This window comes from Phocoena sinus, chromosome 15, assembly GCF_008692025.1.
Source record: "Phocoena sinus isolate mPhoSin1 chromosome 15, mPhoSin1.pri, whole genome shotgun sequence".
NCBI lineage: Eukaryota > Metazoa > Chordata > Mammalia > Artiodactyla > Phocoenidae > Phocoena > Phocoena sinus.
Genome location: NC_045777.1, coordinates 10,863,065 through 10,884,679, shown reverse-complemented (window position 1 = coordinate 10,884,679; position 21,615 = coordinate 10,863,065). Strand labels below are relative to the sequence as shown.

The 21,615-nt window shown below is 52.5% G+C and overlaps 1 protein-coding gene across 2 annotated transcripts in view; it reads left to right on the top strand.

The window, feature by feature from the left end:
- BCAS4 (breast carcinoma amplified sequence 4) overlaps positions 1–21,615 on the top strand; it is a 60,865-nt gene that overhangs the window by 13,080 nt on the left and 26,170 nt on the right. The window contains exons 2-4 of one of the 2 annotated variants that reach the window (XM_032606189.1): positions 3,329–3,400; positions 12,441–12,542; positions 18,856–18,990. In XM_032606189.1, coding sequence (XP_032462080.1) covers positions 3,329–3,400; positions 12,441–12,542; positions 18,856–18,990 — 309 coding nt within the window. The remainder of the gene's footprint in view (positions 1–3,328; positions 3,401–12,440; positions 12,543–18,855; positions 18,991–21,615) is intronic. The other variant, XM_032606190.1, reaches the window with a different exon arrangement.

Below are 21,615 nucleotides of genomic sequence, written 5' to 3'. Positions count from 1 at the left end.
CTTTTGTCACTTGCCGTTTTTGTGATCGTAGCCATTCTAGTGGCTGTGACGTGGTACGGTGGAAGATTTTGAGCTGAGGAGGGCTTTGGTTTTAACAGAATCTCTGAGGAGTAGATTGAAGGGGAGCAAAAGAGGAAGCAGGGGACCAGTGAGTAACAGGCTACTGCAGCGGCCCCAGCGAGGGAAGGCAGTGCCTTGCACCAGAGTGGTGGAGAGAAGTGGTCGGATCTGGGATATATTCTGAAGGCAGAACTGAGAGGGTTTGCATAAAGGTTGGATGGGGTTGGGGGTGGGAAGGAAAGACGAGTCCAGGATCCTCCCATGTGTTTGGCCTGAGTACCTGGAAGATGAAGTTTCCCTTTGTGGAGATGGAGAAGACCACGGATGGTGGAGGATCATTTCGTGTTTCCTTGTGCCAGTTGCTGGTAGGCAGAGCCAGCCCGTTTTCGGCTTTTGACATGCCCAGCTGGGAAGCTGGGATTGGCACTTTGAGCAGGAGATGTGGAAGAAGGCCGTGAATGCCATGATTCACACGTGTTAAAAAGATGCCTGCCTGCCATCCCCACTGACCACGCCCTGAATGTCACTTAAAGCGAGCCATTTGCTTCCTTTCCCTCGGAGTGGGACAATTTCTGCCCGGGGGTTGCAAAGGATGGTGAGGGCATTCATTTTGCTTATGGGCTGGTTAAAAAGGCATGTGGGCTGCAGCCTGCAGGACTCTTATTTCTGAGGCCACTTAGGGAATTACCGTGAGAGAAAATTGTCCCGTGAATGATCTGTGGGCACGGTGGGGTCGCTAATCCTTCCTGCTGGTTGGGAATGCCTTGGGACTTGTCCTTCCCTTAACTGACCAAGCAGTCAGCAAATGCTCTCTTTGCTCCCTCCCTGCTGCTTTGGGCCACCGCCCTAGGCACCAGGAGGAGGGGGTGGTGGGGAGACCATAGTTGACAGGCAACAGTAAAGTGGGCACACTTTCCCCCTCCCCAGGGAGCACCTTGGTGGTGACAAACTTCTGAAGTCAGAGAAGTGAAATTTTCCCTTCAGTGTCTATTAGCCGTGTGTCTTTGAACAAGTGACTTAAACTCTCTGATCCTCTGTTTCTCAATCCATAGAAAGGGGGAAATTATGGCATCTACAGTATAGAGTTCTCCTGAGAAGCAAATGAGATAATCCACATATGGTGATTAGCCCTTGTTTCTATTATCTAGTGAGAGAGATCCATAGAGCAACCATTTATATGTGCCTACTGTGTGCCTGCGCCCCGTTAAATGGCTTAGCCATGTCTATTATGTGAGGTTAACCTAAAATCCTGCCAAATGGATGTGGCACTTCCTGTCACAGGTGAGCCAGCCCAGATGCTCAAGTTACGCCCCCGGGTTAGGGTCATACAGCTGGCAAAAGAGAAAGATGGGGTTCGAACTCAGGACTGACTGACTTCCTTTGTGAACACGCTAGGAGAGGTCGAGAGGCTCTTCCTATGAGCAGAGAGCTGCAGTGTGTCTTGGGAAGGAGGCCGACCAGCCAGCTGGGGCGTGGTCCTTCACGTCCCTCTGGCAGGTTTAGTCTTCCCAGGCATCTTTGGACTGGGGCGTAGATTGTCTGCACTGTGCTCCCTCGTGCATCTGTGCCCCCTCCCGTCTCTCTCGCTTTCCTCTGGATCAGAAGGAACCACCAACCTTCCCCCTTCCACCTCAGTGGCCTCTCAGCTCCTTCTTTCTCCCTTAGTGCATTAAGGACACTTTTTTTTTTTTTTTTTTTACCATGCTTTTACTTTTTGGGGGGTGGGAGGGGGACTTCCTGTCCTCCCTCCACTGCGGTCCCCTTCCCCCGTCAAGCCTCCCCCAGTCAGGCACAGAAATAGTCCCAGCTGTGAGATGAAGGTTGCAGAGTTTAAAACTGCAGCTCGGCACTATTTATACTCCAGCCGGAAAGATGTTTTTTTGTGCAACCGTTTATTTGGTTGTGGTATTGACAGCCCAGGCGGCAGGCGGCGGGCGGCTCCTGCACTGTAGAAACATTTCTCCGGGGACAAGTGGCCAGTGAGGGCGGCCTTCAGGTGAGGGGGCAGGCGCCAGGCCTGCCCAGAAATGCCTGGGAACACCTCCCTGGAGCAGAACGATTCGGCCTGGTAAGCCAAAGGAAGCGGTTCACGTTCCAGCTGAACTTCCTTCCTAGATGCCTGGTAATTAGAAAAAAAAAATACAGGTATTTTATAAATCATGAAAATAGTACATGCTCGAGGGGAAAAAGGGTTCAGACTAATTTTTACACAAGTGAGTAAAGCAGGGAGACCCTTCGTGTTCTATTTTGCTTGGCCCATGGAGCGTTATTGAATTTGTGCCACTACTTAAAAATTGGGACATTTCCCATAAAGTTAGAATTTCTGGCTTCTCTTGAAAATGGAAGGTTCTGGCAATGCTGGCCTTGTGTTTGCTGATGGCTGCTAGTGGCTGGCTGCTCCAGAAGTAGGCAGAGTGATTCTCAGATCACCCCAAGCCCCAGTGGCCTGCTTCGCGTTCATCTACCTTACCGCCTGGCCTTGATAACTTCTGAGGTTTGGACCTTTCACGTAACATAAAACATTCAGGGCTCCTATGTCAGAGTGTCAGACCTCATTCCCCAGTTCCTACTCCCCAGGGCTAAGTAAGCACTATCGATAGGGTTTCCAGATAAACTACGGGACCCCCAGTCACATATGAATTTCAGATAAACAACAAATACTTTTTTAGTGTCAGTATATCCCCTAACTATTACAGTTTGGTAGTATCATCCCAGGCCTTTCTCTGTTGAAGCAGACACGTTTCACAAGGGTAGTTTTATATTCTCTCTCTCCTGCAGTTGACTTTGCTCCCTGTGGTTTGTCTGGAGAGGCATTTTTCAGTGTTGATAAGAGCAGGCTTTGAGGCTGGCGACTCAAACCTACAGGAGAGTCTGGGCCCCAGTGCTTGTTAGCTCTGTGACCTTGAGTAGGTTCCCTTACTTCTCTGAGCCTCAGTTTCCTCATCTAAACAATGGGGGTGATGAGGGTCGCTTTGTTATCTCCTGTTAGTATTTATTTATCTCATCTCTTTTGAGAGCTGCGTCGAGTGGATGGTCCACGGTGGCTTGAACCAGAGGGGTTAAACAGAGGTGCCCACGGTTATCAAGACTGACGCGGGCACATCCCGATTTCAAATTACGAGGGGTTCTGAAAAGGCAAAGTAGGTCTGGAGGGAACTGGGCAGATAATCCTAAGATGTAGTTTGCTTTAAAAAAGAAGAAAGACAATGAAGGGCGTTTGTCTCCCCGGAAACCGCTTGCTAATCTCCAGGATCTTGTCTCTCTTCAGGCGGCGGAGGTGGAGGAGACCGTCGAGGGCTTGCTCCTCAGGCTGGAAGAGTTTTGCTGCCTGGCTGACATGGTGAGTGCCCGCCTGGGAGCCGTGGGTGCAGGCCCAGCCCAGACTTCAGGGCCTTCCTGGGCTTCCCTGGGGAGCCACCTCGGTGGCGTGGCGGCTTAGCCAGCAGGAGGCGTGGGCAGCGGCGTGGGGGCAGCTCACACCCTCTCCCTCTGTCCACACGCGGTTCCCTGAGGCGGCCATCTTGATAACGCCCTTCCCCGGAGATGCCTTCATTCCACCGAGGAGGCGGGAGTGGGCCACCAGGTGGCACTCTCGGGCCCGATGCGGGGAGCCGGTCGGCGGGGACGCTAAGACTATATTTAACTTTCCTTGCTCTGCACAGTTCGCCAGGCAGACGTGGAGACAGCCAGGAAATGGCTTCAGGCCTGGGAGGCCTAGGAGGAGCCTCCTGGCCGGGCCCTGGCCCTGGAGGGCTGCGGCATCGAGGGCCCTGCCCTCCTCAGCCCTTTGGTCCCGCCACTGTTGCCTCCTACCCTGCTTGGTGGGAGCGGCTCCTCCTGGCGGGGTGGGGAGGATCGTGGAAGATGGTGCCCTAGGCCGGGAAGGCAAGGTCTCCACTCCTCCTTGTGTCTCCAGGATTGTTGCCGGACAGCTGTGGGGCCCTGAGGAGCGCTGATAGAATGTTCTGGAAGTTCCCAAGCTTATTAAAGGCACACCAGCAGCCAGGGTTCGTGGCTTCGGCCTGGAGGCCCAAAGGGAGGAGCTCCATTTTGGGACCAGGCCTGCCTCTCCCCGCGAGCACAGGAAGCCCAGCTGGGCCCAGCCGTGCAGATGTGTACCAAGCGTCTGGAGAGACGCTGGTGAGAGCCCCAGGGAGTAGTGTTTGTTGAACATCTACTTTGTACCATGCTCCGTACAGAGCGTGTTCCCTGTATCCTCCCATCCCACCTCAGAGCAACCTGCCACGATGGGTACGACTTTCTCCCCATACGTTCAACAGACATCTGAGCGCGCCTGTGCCAGCCCCTGGGGACACTGTAGTGAACAAGACACAAACATTCCCACAAGGACCTATCTGTGTTTTTCTCTTGAGTGCCAATTTTTTAGTTCAGATGTGGGTCCAGGTGGGAGCTGGGAAACGAGACTGATTTTTAATGCCCTGAATGGTCCTTTCTTCATCACCGAACATTGGGCACCTTCTCTGACTGGTCCCTTGGTGAGCCTGAGGATGCAAAGACAGACAGATCTGTCTCCATCCACCCTCCCCTCCCGTCCAACAGCCCCCGATCCCCCAAACGCGATCTGTGTACCAGCCGCTGTCCTCCAGGGTTGAAGCACTGGCCTGGAGGTGTGTTCCAGGTGCGAAGCGAGGCTGCAGAGGTTTTGAAAAGGAAAAGAGGTTCTAGAAGGAACTGGGCACATAATCCCAAGACTGTTTGCTTTTTTTTAAAAAAACGAAGAGGTGTTAAATTCTGCCTGGGAAATCAGGAAGTCTTTGCAGAACAGGTGGTGATTAATTTGGGGTTTGAAAGAGGAACAGGAAGAATTCAATTGCTGGGGGGGGGGGGGCGGGCATTCAGGCAGAGGGACCGGCCTTTGGGGGTGGCATGCTGGGCGCATAGGGACAGTGTGGGCCCACACAGTGGGACATTGGGAAGACGGTGGGGACGGGCGATCCTGGGACATTTTTGTTCTCAAATCCCAGTGCATCCTCCTCCCACGAAGGGAGATCCACCAACCACCCTCAATGAGAGCTTTGGGCAGAAGTCAGCTTGGATAGACAGGGAGGGGCCAGGCCTTACTTGCCTTAAAAACTTCAAGGCTTCCTGTGGTGGGAAGTCTGCGGGGGCGCAAGATTGTATGCAGCGTCGAGAAGATCCTCTCCAAACTCAAAGCCTAGAGGTGCATTTATGCAAAGATTTTAAATACAGAGGTCACAAGATGACCCATGGGCCCAATCCTGTCTGCAGACATGTTGGATGTCTCTGGGAAAAAAAAGAAAAAGGAATGAGCTGCTGACATTTATAGAATGTCATGCAAAAAAATATGGATTCCCGGCTTCTCCTGGAAAAGCAAAGATCTGTCCTTCCCGCCGCCCCCTGCCCCGTGCGTGCTTGTTGTCACCTGGCAAGCATCAGCCAGAGCTGGACAGTGGCCACCCCTGTGGAGAGCACACGTGCTCTCCAGCTTGTCACCGTCCCCACTGCTCCCCGTGGGAGCCTCCTTGACTCCCCGGCCACCTGCCAGGTGCATCCATCCTGTGCTGTGTGCGTGTGTTTTATGGTAGAGAACATTTCTCTGTACTTCGGGCCCTACTGAAAGCAGGCAGATATCCACCAGACTGAGAGAGTCCCATGTTTTTAAGAAATGGAAGAGATCGCACTTCCCGGGAAGTGAAGACTATTTCAGTGTGTTTATATGCAAATGAGCATGTCTACATTAATAATAGAATGCGCCTTGTACGATGCTTTTGTGGCCCATGGAGGTGTTTTGTGTTTGCAGTCCCTACAATGAGGCTCTGTGCTGATGCCGTTTAGATTATAGAAATCCTCTCGACCCCAACAGCTGCTGCTTAGCTTACCTAGTGTGTCTGTGCCCAGGTGTCATGGGCTCCATGGCACAGAGAGAGAGCTGTCCAGCTATCAGCCCTGACTTGGGACCTCCTTTTCTCTTTTGATCCAAGCCAGGGATGAGTGGGGACCTCTGGGAGGCAGGTGATGTCACACCATGGACCACCATCCCCAGGGCCCTGCTTTGGCCTTTGGAAACACTGATCAAGTTAGAGGTCCCAGAACGGCCGGGCTCCCTGGTGCACAGTCCAGAGAGAAATGGTTTATTTCTGATAAAATCAGGCTATTAGGCGTGAGAGTCCACCTTCCTGTCTGATGTTTTAAGTCCTCTGCCAGTCTGTCCCGGATCACTCTTAAGTGACCAGCATTCACACCATGTGCTCTTGACCTGTTCTAACCTTAGATATAATACCTCTTGCCATCACTTCAAGCTCTGACTCTTCCCAGTGGGGCCTTGGGCACAGCATGTCACCTTTCTGTACCTTTATTTTCTCCTCTGTAAAATGGAGGTGGTGGCTCTGATTATGTACTGCAGCATCAAACGACCCCAACACTTAGTGGGGTGAAACAACCACCAATTTAATATGTGGGCCAGGACAGGGCACAGAGAGTACAGCTCATCCAAGCTCCGTGGCACCTACTGGGCTGGGGGCATCCAGGGTGGCTGCTTCCCTCACTTGTCTGACGTCTGGGCTGGGAGGGCTGGCTGGCTGGGGACCGGTTGGCATCACTCTCCTCCACGCGGCCTCTCCTCGTGGCCGTCTGGCCTCCCAGAGCCAGCGCTCCAACAGATGGGAAGTGGAAGCCTCTGGAGACTTAGGTATGGCAATTAGCACAGTGTCACTTCTGTCGTATCTTATTGGTCAAAGCAGCCACATAGCCCACCCGGATCCAAGGGGAAAGGACATAGACCCCTCTGCATCATGGAAGGAAAGTACAGAACTTGTGGCCATCAATCATCTACTGCAAACGGTACCCATCTCCAAAGAGTGATCGCGAGGGATAGACGAGGCAGGGATGTGCCCTTTACATCCAGTAGAACGGCCAAAATGAAAAAGACAGACATTAGCAAGTGTGGACGAGGATGCGGGACAGCTGAAACTCTCCTTCACTGGCTGGTGGAAATGCACGAAGGGACAGCCGTGTGGAGCAGACACTCGCACACAAATGTTCATAGCGGCTTTGTTCATCATGCCCCAAACCGCAAGCAACCCCGGTATCTGTCGACAGTAGAAATGGGTAAATAAACTGTTGTTTATTCATACACTGGAATGCACAGCAGTGGAAAGGAATGACCTGCCGTACACAGCAACATGGGTGATTCTCACGAATGTGCTGTTGAGGGACAGAAGCCAGACACACGAGTGCTTCCTGTGTGAGGCTCCACAATATGAAGTTCACACCTAGGCAAAACCAGTCCATGGGACGGAAGTCAGGTAGAGGTTAGCCTTGGGAGGGTGGTCGTGACAGGGAGGACGCCAGAAGGAGCTTTATGGGGTGAGGGGATGTTCCATGCGTTGGTCTGGGTGGTGGTTCCACAGATGTAAACACACATACCGATTCATCGAGCCGTCCGCTAAGGCCTGGGCTCTTGACCGTATGTCATTTACACTCAATCAAAAGTAATTGCTTAGCATGGTGCCTGCTATGTATTAAGTGACCCATCATCGTCATCAATATTAAAGCACCAGAGGGCCGCGACACAGATGAGTTTATCCGCAGAAACTGGATTTGTGAGGCCTTTCAGCTCAGTGCCCTTGGGGGTTTGGGCAGCTTGTCTGGGCCCTTGGAAACCCTAGTAGCCTTGGGCCCACCTTCTGGCAGGGAGCGGACTCTCCCATCTCTCACATAAATGGAGAAAATTTCCCGTTGGCCTCGGCCCAGCAGTTGCATTTGGCGTTGGTGTGCGTTCTTAGGTCAAGTGCATCTGGCTCTTCTTCCTGGGCCTTGCACCATCCTGGAGAGGCATGTTTGCTCTGTGATAACCCCCTGCATCCGCTACCCAGGCTTCTGGGCTCCGGAGACCAGCTCCAGGGAGCTGGGAGGACAGGCTGGGGAAGGGTCCGCCAGGCCCCCCGGCCCATAGACCTGGCTGGAGTTTCATCCCATTAGAGGCTCAAAAAGCACTGATTCTTCCCTGACATCTTTGTTCTTCTGAGAAGTATGCATAAGCGTGAACTCACATGCCTGTGATGTGATGATGTGAGGTGGGTTGGGTGTGAGAAGAGAAATGTGTCCCTTTCCTTCCACTCCCCTATAAGATGAACAGGGCATGAGGTGGCCACGGACGCCATGCTGGGGAGACTGTAGGTAGTGGTGGAGACTCTGGTGAACCAAAGCGGGCTGTTGTCACCCAGCGCCAGCTGATTGTTGCCAGGTGGAACATGTGGCATGTCAGTGTGGCCGGGTCTTCTGATTTCTCACAAGAAGCCAGAAATCTGGGTTTCTAAGGGAAATATCCTTAATTTTAGATCTTGGCACCTAGTTTGGTCGTACTTTCGGTTTTTCAGGCTGGCTCTGCGTGAGCCTGATAGAACACGTCTGCAGACCTCTGGTGTTAGGAGGTGGCCTCAGACCCACTTGGATTAGCATCCTCCATCTCCCACTTTGTAGGTTTGCAACCTTGCCCAGCTCATTTAGTTTTTCTCAGTTTCATCACCTATAAAACAAGGTTGAAGAGAAAGCAATTCCTGTACCACGCGGTCTGTTCCCAGCACGTGGTGAACGCTCCTGGGTGTCAGTACCCTGCCCCCCCCAGCCCATGTTAAATACCCTGGTTTTTGTCTCTCGGTTCCCAGCTCTTGGGGGAACCAAGAGGAAGGTTTGGGGGTGTTTCAGGCTCCAAGGACTACCCTCTACTTTCCCCCCAAGGACCTGCAGGCTGCCTTCTGGGCAGGCGTAGAGAGTTCCCTCTGCCCTGAGTCTCAGCCAGTGGAGGAGCCTCTGCAGAGAGGGGCCTTCCTGCTCGGCCCACAGACCCTCTGGCCCTCCAGTTCCTGAGGATCTGAGGGGAGGCGGGCAGAGTTCCAGAATCTCATCTCTGCCGCGTTCCCTTCACCCCCGTGGGTTGCTGAGACCAGTCCCTCCTGATTCTCACTTGTTCTCTGCTGCTTGTTTCTTTAGAAATTAACAGAAAGAAAAGATCTGCCTTTGATTCCCTGTGCTCTGACCTTGTCATGAGTTTCTGTTCTTCATCGCATCATGGCAATTTCTCCCGAGTTTAGGGATGGGCTTCTCTCTAGAAATTTGGCCTGGGGGAAACAAGGGAGGATATCGAGCCCTTTTCCCTATCCCAGCTAACAACCGCAGGCGCCTGCAGGAGCCAGGCAGGATATGGAGGGAGTCAGGGGCTTGGGGCGAGGCGCTAGGGATGGGTGGCCACTGCAGAAACTGGGAGTGCGCGTGCCATTGGGAGGGAGCAGTTGCTACTCAGCCCAGCCTGCGGTGCCTGGGGAGACGTGGGCCCAGGGTTGCCAAAGCTGCTGACTTAAGAGAAGTTATAAATCCGCACTTAATCTGTTGGATATTTTAAAGCCATATCTATGTATTTTATTTTGGAATAGTTTTAGATTTACAGAAAAATTGCAAAGAGTTCCCACACACCCCTCATCTAGTTTCCCCCACTGTTAACCTCACCTTGGTACCTTTGTCAAAACCAAGGAACCAACACAGATCCTTGGCTACTCACTGAACGCCACACTTGGTTGTGATTCCCCAGCTTCCCGTTAATGTCCTCCTTCTGTTCCAGGATCCATCAGAGACACCACATTGCCTTAAATTGTCAGGTCTCTTTAGGCCCCTTTAGTCCGTGACAGTTTCATTCTTTCCTGACTTTCCATGACTTTGGCAGTTGTGAGGGATATTTGGTATTTTGTAGAAGGCCCCTCAGTTTGGGTTTGTCTGATGTTTTCTTGTGCTTAGACGGCGTTGTGAGTTTCTGGAGAGAATCCCCAGAGCTGAGGCGCCTTCTCATCACATCACATCAGGGGCACGTGACACCCACACGGCATCACTGGGCTGGTGGCCTGGCTCCGCGGTAGCATCACCACATCCCCCTTTCCGCGACCCGTTCAGTGCCTTGTTCCTGTCACATTCGTGTGTATTTATCTTACAGTTGGGGATATCGTCCAATGTTACATTATTTTGTTGCTCAAATTGTCCCAGTTTGGGCCATTTGGCTCTTTCAGGTTGGCTCTTGTGTTCCTTTGACCTGCCCCATCCTTCTTTTCTTTTCTTTTTTTTTTTTTTAACACTTTCTTACTTTCTGGCACTATGAGATGCTCCAGGCTTTTATATGTTCCCTGCCCCAACCCTAGAATCAGCCATTTCTCCTCGGAGCCCCACTTGAGTTTTAAAGTTGGAAATTAAGTCAAATTTAAAAACGAAAACACTTTGTGGGCCAAATGAGCCACATCTGTGGGCCACATGCAGACATGGACCATCTTGTATAATCCCTAAAGCATCCTTTTGAGAGAAGCACTAGTCTGATCCCCGCTTTACAGATGAGGAAACCGAGGCACAGAGAGGTCAGGGCAGAGACTGAGGCCAGACAGCCTGGTGCCAGATGCCACCCTCTCGGGGCTGCTTTTTGGCCCCAGGGGGTCAGGGCATGGGAAAGGAGTGTGCCTCAGGACAGTGGGCTTGGAGCCAGGTGCCCAGGGAGATGGCAGTGCCCTGACCAGAGGAGGAGGACCAGGAAGGGAGGGTTTGGTTTTAGACATGCAGGTGATGGAATGGCTACCCAGGGCAAGGAGGGAAGTGTCATCCTGAACAGTGATGGGAGCAGAATGGCAGGAGAACCAGAGGTCTCATATACTTAGGCAGAAAGAGGAGGGAAAATGGGTACAGTTTTCAAAAACATTTTTAAAATTAAAATTTTTTGCTGAGTTGTCACCTTGTATTAGTTAGCTATTGCTGCATAACAAATTCCCTCCCCCCCCCGCCATACTTAGTGACTTAAGCAATGATCTTTATTATGTGCTAGTGTCTGTGGGTCAGGACTCTGGTACAGCCTAGCTGGGTCCTGTAGGTCAGGGTCTCTCACAGGCTGCCATCGAGATGTTGGCCAGGACTGTTGTCATCTCAGGGCTCGACTGCGGCAGGATTGCCTCCAGGCAAAGTCAGTGTTTCTGGGCAGGATCCAGCCATTGGCCAGAGGCAGGCTTCTCCATAACGGCAACTTGCTTCTTCACAGCTGGCAGGAGAGGGCAAGTGAGAAGGAAGAGGGGGTGGGGGGAAGCATGCATGAACCAGGCGGTGGGAGAGACTGCCAGCAAGATGGAGTGACAGTCTTCTAGTCTCAGGAGGGCCATGTCTCACGTTGGCTGACTCCTGTCCATTAGAAGCCAGTCTCTAGATCCAGGCAATGGTCTCGGGGAGGGGATCACACAAGAACATGAACACCAGGAGGTGGGGCTTGTTGAGGACCGTGTCAGAAGCTTCCCTCACATGCCATGCCAAACAGTCTGCTAAACGTTCTATCCTCACTGCATTCCAAGGAAGCAAGGACTGTCTTGATTGCTTCCCTGTCCAGACAAGCAAAGGAGGGCTCAGAGAGGTACAGTGACTTGCCCGAGGTCACACAGCTTATGGTGGGTAGAGCTAAATTCAAACTCCGGTCTGAGTCCTAGTAGCCCACTGGTGTTTCTCTGACTGTCCCCGGACCGCCACTCCAGCACAGCCTTGGAGCTTGGCAGAAAACAGATTGCCCGCCACCCCTACGCAAGCCAGACCAGACTTGGAGGAGCCTTCAAATCAGCATTAACAGGCTTCCCTCCAGGGGATCCACATGCTCCCTAGAATCTGAGAGTGGTATGTATCCTGCTTCTCTGTGTGGTCAGGACATGGTAACATGGAAATGGAATCTCTCTGTCTCTCATACACACACACACACTTAAAGGTTAGGCTTGGTCCTTTTGGCTCTGCAGGAAAATGGAGGCTTAAGTGTCCGATCTCAGTGATCAAGGGAAAGATGTGGCTTCCCAAAGTTCTCCGTCGCTTTTGGGGTCCTTCCAAGCAGAAGAATCTTGAAATTAAATGAGATGCATGATGCGCAGGAAATGCTTAGCACAGTGGCTGCGTGTAGGAAACAGCACGATGATGGACTCGTTATTAATGTTAATGATTATTATTAACTCTTCTCATTGATATTATTAGTTCCAGTGTAACAAAAACTTGATTTACCTCGACTTCAGTTTAGAGAAGAGATTTTGATTCTTTCCATTTGGTCCAGTTCACTGGTTTACAATATAAAGGTATTTAGTTTGGAGCTGGTGGTGTTGGGTGTTTGGTCAGGGGGAACAATTAATTTGCAGTTCAGTAAATAATACCTGGTTGGGTCTGGGTGCCGAGAGGCAGTGAGGTTGGTCCCCACCTGGGACTATGGGTCGTTCCTGGGCCTGTCCCTGGGCAGGATGGCATTCGGTGTCTCGGCCATCAGCGAGGTCTCTGAAGAGCCTGGCCGCCCCCAGGGCAGCAGGAGGACGCGGGGCTGGGCCGGAGAGCCTGATGAGCTGTCTTGTTCCCTGCAGATCAGGAGCGATACCTCACAGATTTTGGAGGAAAACATCCCCCTCCTTAAGGCCAAGGTGATGGAAATGCGTGGCATCTACGCCAAAGTGGACCAGCTGGAGGTGAGTCCAGGATAATGAGCTTTCTTTGTGAGCTCCACAGACTTGTTCCGGCTCTCTCCTTGTCTCTTCCAAGATGCTGATCTGGCCTTGATAGTGTCAGGCCTTAGACCCAGTGGAGTGGGGTGGTAGCCAAAACGGGGCCTACACAGCATCTCTAAAATATGACAAATAAGAATTTATATAAAGTACCCATTTAAAAATCAGGGTACTTTATACAAAAATCTGAATTTTCAGCTGCTTTTGGAAATTCAGCAGCTTTCATAACCCTAGACCCACCTTTCTTTAAATACTTTATTCTGTTTATTTTTTAAGGTATAAATACATAAAGTGCACACATAGTAAGTGCACAATTCAGTGAATTTTTACGCATATAAACTCCCAGGTGAAGATGACCCAAACTGAGAAATAAAACATTTCCAACCCCTAGGCTATATTCTGGTAGAGCTGGTGGCAGCCGCCCCTCAGACGAGACATGTGTTCTGCATTTCACCACAATCCGCACCATGCCCTATTGCCTCAATGCTGACTTATTTCACCTGCCTTTTACCTGTGTGGGCACCAGGCTAAGGTGCATGGTATCTCATTTCCTCTTGGCTGCACTGCAACGTCAGTATCCTCACCGTCCCATCTCCTAGAGGAGGAACACGAGGTCTGAGAGGGTAAGCCACTTCTCCGGGGTCACACAGCTAATTCTGTGAAGCTGGGACTTAAGTTCACATCCTCTGGAGCCCAAGCTCTTACTCAAACTGGGGCCCTTGGCTTGGGCGCCTGGCTTCTTGCACAGTGAAGGACCGGGAGGCTGGAGGAGCCTGCAATTTAATAGCTGTCACCTAGACCAAGGGGATGTGTGCCCCTCTGAGCTGTGGAGGAAAGGAGCCCGGCAGTGGGCCCAGAGTTAACAGAGAATTAACATTCTTATCAGCAGAGAATGAGGCAGGAATGTAATTAAAACTTTGCCCTTGGAATAGCTGATTCATTTGAATTTTATTCCACATGTTTGAAAGAGGAAAGAAAATGTGAAGATTTGTAGCCCTGGTTCTTGCCTTGCTTGGGCTGGCCCAACTCTCAAGCCCAATTTTTTCCTTAGTATTCGGTCCGCTAGCATTTATTGAGGACCTACTATGCACCGCTGCAGGGCTCTCACAGTGAGAAAGACAGAGTCCAAGGGTGTGTTCCAGCCAGGAGAAACACAGCAACAAAGCATGACCATAGCATTTCCCGGGGCTGCTGTAACAAGTTATCACAAACATAGTGGCTTAAAACAACATGAATTTAGCATCTTACAGCTCTTGAGGTCAGAAGTCCAAAATGTGTCAGCAGGAGTCAGCAGGGCTGGTTCCTTCTGGAGGCTCTGGGGTAGAGTTCACGTCCTGGCCTTTTCCAGTGTCTGGAGGCCGCCTGCCTCGTTCAGCTCATGGTGCTGTCCTCCACCTTCAAAGCCCACAGCGTAGCATCTTCCAGGCTCTGTCCTCCTCTGACTCTCCTGCCTCCATCTTATAAGGATGCCTGTGATTACCCGGATAATCCAGGACAGTCTCCCCAGCTCAAGATCCTTATTTACCTGCCAAGTCCCTTTGGCCACAGGTTCTGGGAATGAGGATGGGATATTTTGGGGGCCCGTGATTCTGCTGACCACATTCACCAAGGGTGACCTAGAGGGAGTCGAGTGCTCTGGAGGGAAGTAGTGAGCAAGGAGTGGAACCTTCTGGCCCCCGGAGGGTGAGTGAAAGGAGCTGTGCTGGGCGCATGAGGGCACAGCTCGGGCGGAGGCTCAGAGGCGGGGGGCATCTGCGCTCTGGGGCAGGAAGGAGACGGGGACACTGGAAGGATCTGGGGAGGGCCAGACTACAGGGATGAGGGAGGTCATGACCTGAGCGGGGCTGGAGAAATTGGGCAGCAGGAGGCCCGTTGTCTAGGCCTTCCACTCCAAGGTCAGCATGGGGGCCTTTTTCCTGAGGAGTAGGAAGCCACTGAAGACACAGGATGGCTCATTGGTTAGCAATCATTCCCCACTCCTGGCCCCTGGCAACCACTCATCTACTCTGAGTCTATATGCATTTGTCTCTGGACATTTCATATCATATGTGGCCTGTGGTGTCTGGCTTAGTTTACTTTGCATAATGCTTTCAAGGTTCATGCAGGTTGGAACATGTGTCAGAGCTTCATTCCTTTTTATGAATGAATAGTATTCCATTGTAGGGATGGCTATACCGCATTTTGTTTATCCATTCATCAGTTGATGGGTCCTTGGGTTGTTTCTACTTTGGGGCTATTATGAATAATGCTGCTATGAACATTCATGTCCAGGTTTTTGCGTGGCTATACATTTTCATTTCTCTTGGGTAAATACCTAGGACTGGAATTGCTGGGTCATGTGGTTAAGTCTTTTTAGGAACTGCCAAGACCAGTTTCCAAAGTGTTGACACCATTTTACTCTCCCACCAGCAGTTACTGTAAGCTTTAGATGGAGATTGCAAACTCAGATGCCAGCAGGATCCAGGACTATACTGGGCAGTCAGGTATTAGAAGACCAACCCCAAGCCACACCCCCCTTACTTTCTGGGAAGAGCTGGAGCTGAGAAGCAACTCTCCCCTTCAGTGGGGTGTGAATCTCTCGGCTGCCACAGTCCCCACTCTGCCCTAGAGTCTCCCCAGCATTGAGGCTAAGTGCCATTTGCCTCTTGTCAACCCCCCGGAACTGCTGCTTTCCTTAGACTAGAGATATTTCTCTGTAACTGGGTCTCCATTAAAAGGAAGAGGGCTTCCCTGGTGGCGCAGTGGTTGAGAGTCCGCCTGCCGATGCAGGGGACACGGGTTCGTGCCCCGGTCTGGGAGGATCCCACGCGCCGCGGAGCGGCTGGGCCCGTGAGCCATGGCCGCTGAGCCTGCGCGTCCGGAGCCTGTGCTCCGCAACGGGAGAGGCCACAACAGTGAGAGGCCTGCGTACCGCAAAAAAAAAGGAAGAAAAAGTTAGTCCAAGAGGGTCATGGATTTCAAGGCAAATGGGAGAATATGTATTTCCCACTAAGCTGCATGTGACATGAGAACAATAAAACTTAGGACCCGATCAGACCCCAATCTGAGGTGGATGGATTCCAGAGCCAGACCACCTGGGCCTCAGATCTGCCCCTTGGGTAACTCACTCACCCTCTCAGCATCAGTTTCCTCCTCTGTAAATTGTGACTATGTCATCGTGAAGGTGTTAGTTCAGCACCTGGCATCTTGTAGATGCTCGCTGAGGACAGGCTATCACTATGGTGGTGGCCATTGCCCACAGGCTGAGAGCCAGAATCTGGGATACCTGCTCATCACTCAGCCCAGCCAACTGGGGGCTCCAGGGCCTAACATGTCAGGGGGTTCCAGGGAGCCCAAGACCACTCAGCTCTCAAATCAGTGTGACCCATGGCAGGGGAGGCTTGGGAACCATGGGGGTGACCTTTCAGGCCAGAAAAACCTGACATTTACTGAGCACCTGCTATGAGCCAGGGACTCTTAAGTGCTTTAGTTGAAACAACTTGTTTCACCCTCACAGCAGCCCCAGGAGGAAGGTCCCATTATTAGTCCTATTTTGTAGAGAAAGTGGCTGAGGCACAGAAAGGCAAAGTTATTTACCCAAGGTCACACAGCTAGGAAGTGGTGGAGCTGGGATTACAAAAGTCAGTGCTGGCGTTGGCACCCTTTCTGAACTGGGCCCTGCTCTGAAGCTGGGGGCCTTTGCCACAAGGATTCAGATACATCATTCAGGACTCACAAATAAAATTTAAAACAATGTGACTTTCCCTTCTCTCTCATCCCTCTCCCCCTTTCCTTCTTTCCTTCCCTCCTTCCCTTCTTCCTTCCCTCCCTTCTGATAATAAAAGTGGTTCATTTTCATTGTAGAGAAAATTATATAGAAGTCACCTATAGTCCCAAGGGTGGTCCCGATTAGCGGTCACCCTCCTTCTGTCCCCTCTCCTCCCCTCTCTGTGTGGATGCGTGTCCGCGTCTTTCCAGTTTCCCCGGATCAGCTTTCCTGGCCAGGTTTCGGCCTCTCCCTGGCTGCGGCTTGGCCGGGCTGCCCTCTCTGGCAGGCACTTTGGAGGCGGTTCCGACCTCGTGAGCGCACATTCCTCAGCATCCCTCATACTCCCCACCACATCGGTATTAACGGTATTAACGCAGGGAGCGTAAAATTGGAATCGGCTGGAGGAGGGACTGTAGAACTTTCTTTTGTGTCTTACAACCAGATGTGCAGGCCCAGCAAGGCCAGGGGAAGCTGCCCAGCCTGTGGCTCCTGTCTCCCTGCCCCCCAACACACACACACACACGCACACGCACACACACGCGCACACACACACACACACACACACACTTGATGTGGCTTATTCAGAGCCTTTCAGCTCTGCCCCTGCCAGAACCACAGGGCGGCGGCAGCACAGCAGTGCCACCATCTTGTGTTCATCCAATGTCTTTTTGCTAAAGATGCAGTCATGCGTGCGTGCGTGCATGTATCATTCCTGTGTGTGCATTGGTTCATCCACGCATGTGTGCATTCACGCGTGCATGCATCATCCATGCATACATTCATTCGTGTGTGCGCACTCGTTCATTCATGCTTGCGTGCATTCGTGCCTCCACCATCCAGCTGAGCCCCTTCCAGCTGACGAGGCCCTGGCTGTGGCCTTGTGAACAACACTGACTCAGCATCTGCTCTTCCAGCACTCACATCTAGAGGGAGATGGACCGTGAACAAGCAGACAGGAAGTTCAGAGGGAGAGGAGAGCTAGGAAGATGGGGAAACGGGGTGGCTCCGCAGTGACGTGGGGCATGTTAGATTAGGTGGTTGGGGAAGGCCCCTCTGTCGGGGGACAGTGGATCCAGGGCCTGAGAGACAAGCAGTGTTCACCCCATCGAGAACAGAGAAGTGCTGCTGGTCTGGAGAGAGCTGGTGCAAAGGCCCTGTGGAGGGTGAGGCTTGGCGTTCTCAAGGAACAAAAGGGCAGCCTGTGTGGCTGGTGTGTGGGACACGGGGAGAGGCAGGGCTGGGTGGTGGTGGGCCTTGCTGGATGGGCTGACCGGGGCTTTCCATCCAGTGAAGGGAGGCTCCCTTGTGGGGCCCAGCACTGAGAGGGTCTCCTGCCTCTTCCTGGTGCAAGAAAATCTCTTGTATTTTACTATTGGAACAGGGAGGTTCCAATAGTAAAAGCCTCCGCCGAGGGGGGCTTGTCTGAAATGGCACCGGAGCCGCCACCTTTGGCGGCCTTCCCGGCTGTACGTGCAGTGCATGTACAAACACATGCACGTGTACACACCACACAGACACATGCACACAACGTATGGGCACACACGCAAACATGCACACAACACATACAAACACATGCACACAACACACAAACATAGGTACCCACGGAAACACACATGCACACAACACACAGGCACACCAGAAGCCACAAATGAGTTTCACCGGGCCTGCACAGTACTTTTTTAAACTGTGAAATTATTGCTAACGTTTTTTAAAACTGGACACTTTTCATAAAATCTGAATGTCCTTTTTTTTTCTTTTTAAATGATGTTATCTGATATTAATTGAGCTCTTAATATACCCTAAGCACTTAACTGCAGAACAAGGTTGGTATTATTATTATTCCCATTTTACAGATAAGAAAATTGAGGATAATAGAAATGAAGTAAGTTGCCAAAAGGCACACAACTAGTAAGTAATAGAACCTGGATTCTAGTCCAGAGAATCTGACCCCAGCATTGTCTTTTCTTTTCTTTTTTTTTTTGAAATTAGAGGTTCTGCACTAGAGACCCAGAGCTGAGTGACCCTTGGGGGCCGGGACCCGGCATTCCAGTTCACCCTGTCCGCACTCATCCTACTTCACCCGCTTGTCACCTGCCTGCCCCTTGGCAGCTTCTGAGTTTGAGACTCCCCCAATATCCATCAAATATTAAAGTGAGCGATTTCTAAAAACTCCATTTTTCATAAAGAAGGCTGTGCAGCCTGAGTCCCCTTTCTGCCACTTCCTGGCTGTGTGACTTTGGGCAGGTGGTCCAACCTCTCTGAGAATCAGTTTACCTCCTCTGTAAAATAGAGGCTAAACAGAGGGTCACTAGGGGGAGAAGGTGAGAGGACACGAGTGGAGGCTCGGCCAGGCCAGGCCTCCAAGGGGGAGGTGTCACTGTTACTGTCAGGGTTTCTGAAGGTGCCCCCAGCTGGGCAGGTGCTGCCTGAACTCTCCCGGAGCCCATGGGGCCAGGTGAGAGGGAGGCAGCCAGGAACACACCCCAGTCTGCACAGATGTGGCATCACTGCTTTCCCCTCTCCCACCAGGCCTTTGTCAAGATGGCCGGGCACCACGTCTCCTTCCTGGAAGCCCACGTTCTTCAGGCCGAGCGGGACCACGGGGCCCTCTCACAGGCCCTGCGGAAGTGGCTGGGCTCCTCGGGGCTCCCCGCCTTCGGGAACGTGAGTATCCCCTACCTCCCTGCCCCCTCCCAGACCCTGGAGCAGGGAGAGGGGCTCAGGAAACAGGAGTTCAAAGGGCACGGCTGGCTTCTGCAGACAGGAAACAGCATCTGGCCAGCCGGTGGGGAGCTGGCTAGGTGGCTGGAGTGTTGCAGTGCCTCCCTTGTGCGCCCCTGCGTGCCCTGAGCCGCGTGCTTCGGTGCCGTGACTGCCCGCCGCCTCACCCACCGGTTAGTAAGTGCTGCTGTTTGCCAAGCACTGTGGTCCATCTGGGGTTACCATGGCGAATAGAAGCAGCCCCTGCCCTCCTGTCCCTTCCACACCTAAGGACGTGCTCAGAGTGACTTCCAGAATTCAGGCGGGGTCCCCCTTCCCAAGGCACAAGTCGGCCTTTAGCAGACCAGAAAACGGGACGGTGAGAGGGGCAGCCAGCCCGCAGCTTGCAAAAGCCTCTCTCTCCCACATTGCTGCTTTCCTGGGATCCTCCCTGTAAGAAAAGAAGGGTCATTGTGTCCCTTTTACTGATGGAAAAACCGAGGCCAGACTGATCCTGCCTTGCAGAGACCTTCAGTGTTTAAGCACCTCTGTCTTTCCGGCTTACTGATTCCCTAGTCTAGGGGACATGGGGCAGTGTCTGGAGATGTTGCAATTGTCACAACTGGAGGCAAGTGGGTAGAAACCAGGGATGCTTTTGAACACCATAGAGTGTACAGGACAGCCCCCCACACCAGAGAATTATCTAGCCCTGAACATCAGTAGTGCTGAGTTTGAGAACCCACTCTAAGCTGGATTTGATAATTTTATGTCAGGTCTGCTTTAAGCACTTTGTGTGCTGTTGTATATGGCATCTGGTTCTCATGCCAGTCTTTGGAGGAAGGTACTTTTGTCATTTCCCCATTTTACAGTTGCGGAGACCGAGGCTCAGGGTGGTGAAGGGACTTGTCCGAAGCCACACTGCCTCAAGTAGCAAGGCCAGGTTGGAGCCCTGGTTGACCTATCTCCAGGGTCTTGCCCTTTCCAGGAAAGGGGTCTTGCTCAGCCAGCTGCTCTGTCCTGCCCCCCAGTGGGGTCTCTCACTGTTCCTTGGGCCCTGCCTGGGGGTCCCCCTCTGTTCTCTCTGTCCCTCCTGCATGGCCCCCTTCCCTGTCTCCACTTAGTGTTCTCACAAAGGCTCATATATCGAGCACTTACAGTGTTCCAGGCACTGCTGAGGTATTTCATGTGCGTTAATTCATTTACTTTTCCCGACCATCGTGTACGCTGGGAATGAACGTTATCCCCATTTGACTGATGAGGAAACGGAGTAGTTGCAGTGTTGCCACTCTGGCCCCGTGTGAACTCATTCTGTTTGGCTTGGGAGGCCTGCCTGGGTGTCACTCTCCAGTCCCTGCCAGGACCCCACTGCTCTGTCTTGTCTTACACCTGCCTGAGGCATGTGCTGCTTACCTGCCTGCCTCCAGGTGAGGGACTTGCCCAAGGCCAGTAGCAGCTAGACAATGGCCTCACAGATCTCATGATCTTGGAACTCCTACTGATCCTTTAGAGCCAACTTAATACCACCTCCTCTGAGAAGCCCTCTGGCATTGCCCCCTCTCCAGCCAAATGTGGTCTCTCCTGCCTTTCAGTGAAGTCAGGAGTTGCCTTCTTGGTCCCTTGAGTTATGGTGACTGTTCCGGGGTGACCAGGAGCCCCCCAGTCACACAGTGCTCTGCCTGCTGATGGCTTAGAAGCACCATGGGGGAGGAAGGACAGAGGACCTTGGCTGAATCCTAACAGTGGGGCCTGCTGGGTCCTTGGTCTCTGTACTTTACAGTCTTTTTCTATAGCCTGCACAATTGTCCCTTTGTGGTTGGCACTAGTGTCCTCATTTAGTGGCAGAGGCCAAGGCTTGGAGGGGGAGAGTCGCGAATCCAAGGTCAGCACCAGGGTTGGAACTCAGGCCCGTGGGGCTGTGAAATGGGGTCCGCCGCCCACTCCTGTTGCAGGATCCCATCGGGGTGTGGCCGGGCATGCGGAGACTTGCATCCTCTCATCTCTACCAGACTCAGGGCCCCCCAGCCCTACCTGCAGTGACTTGTTCCAGGAAATGCGTCCCAGCCAGGGGTGGTGAGTCATTCAGCAACCCCGGCGTGTTGATCTTGGCCCTGGGAGGGCTTTGTGTGGAGCAGGCAATGTAGGCAAGTGTGCGCACACGCGTGTGCAGACCCGAGGGTTTCCAGGGCTGCACCTGCACCCGGGGGTGCAAGCTGAAGTGGCCCTTCCAGAATAATGGTTGTCACGGCTTGTACTGGGGCCTTGACCCGGCAGGCACCTCACATCCCACCCTGTGACATAGGTCTAGTCACTGTCCCTATTTTACAGATGAGGAAACTGAGGCACTAAAGGGTCGAAGTGCTTGCCCACCCAGAACGTGGTGGAGCTGGGATTTGAACCTGTGAGACCTAGGCCTGGAGCTGGCACTCTGCACCACTTGGCCCTGCTGCATCTTTCTGGGCCTGGTTCCGACCACTGGAGCTGCAGTCCGGGGGGTGGGGTCCTTGAAGAGCACCCGGACGGGTCTCCGTCTCTTCCACCTGGAAGAACCCACCAAGCCAGGATTTCACACTGTCTCCAGTCGGTTCCCCT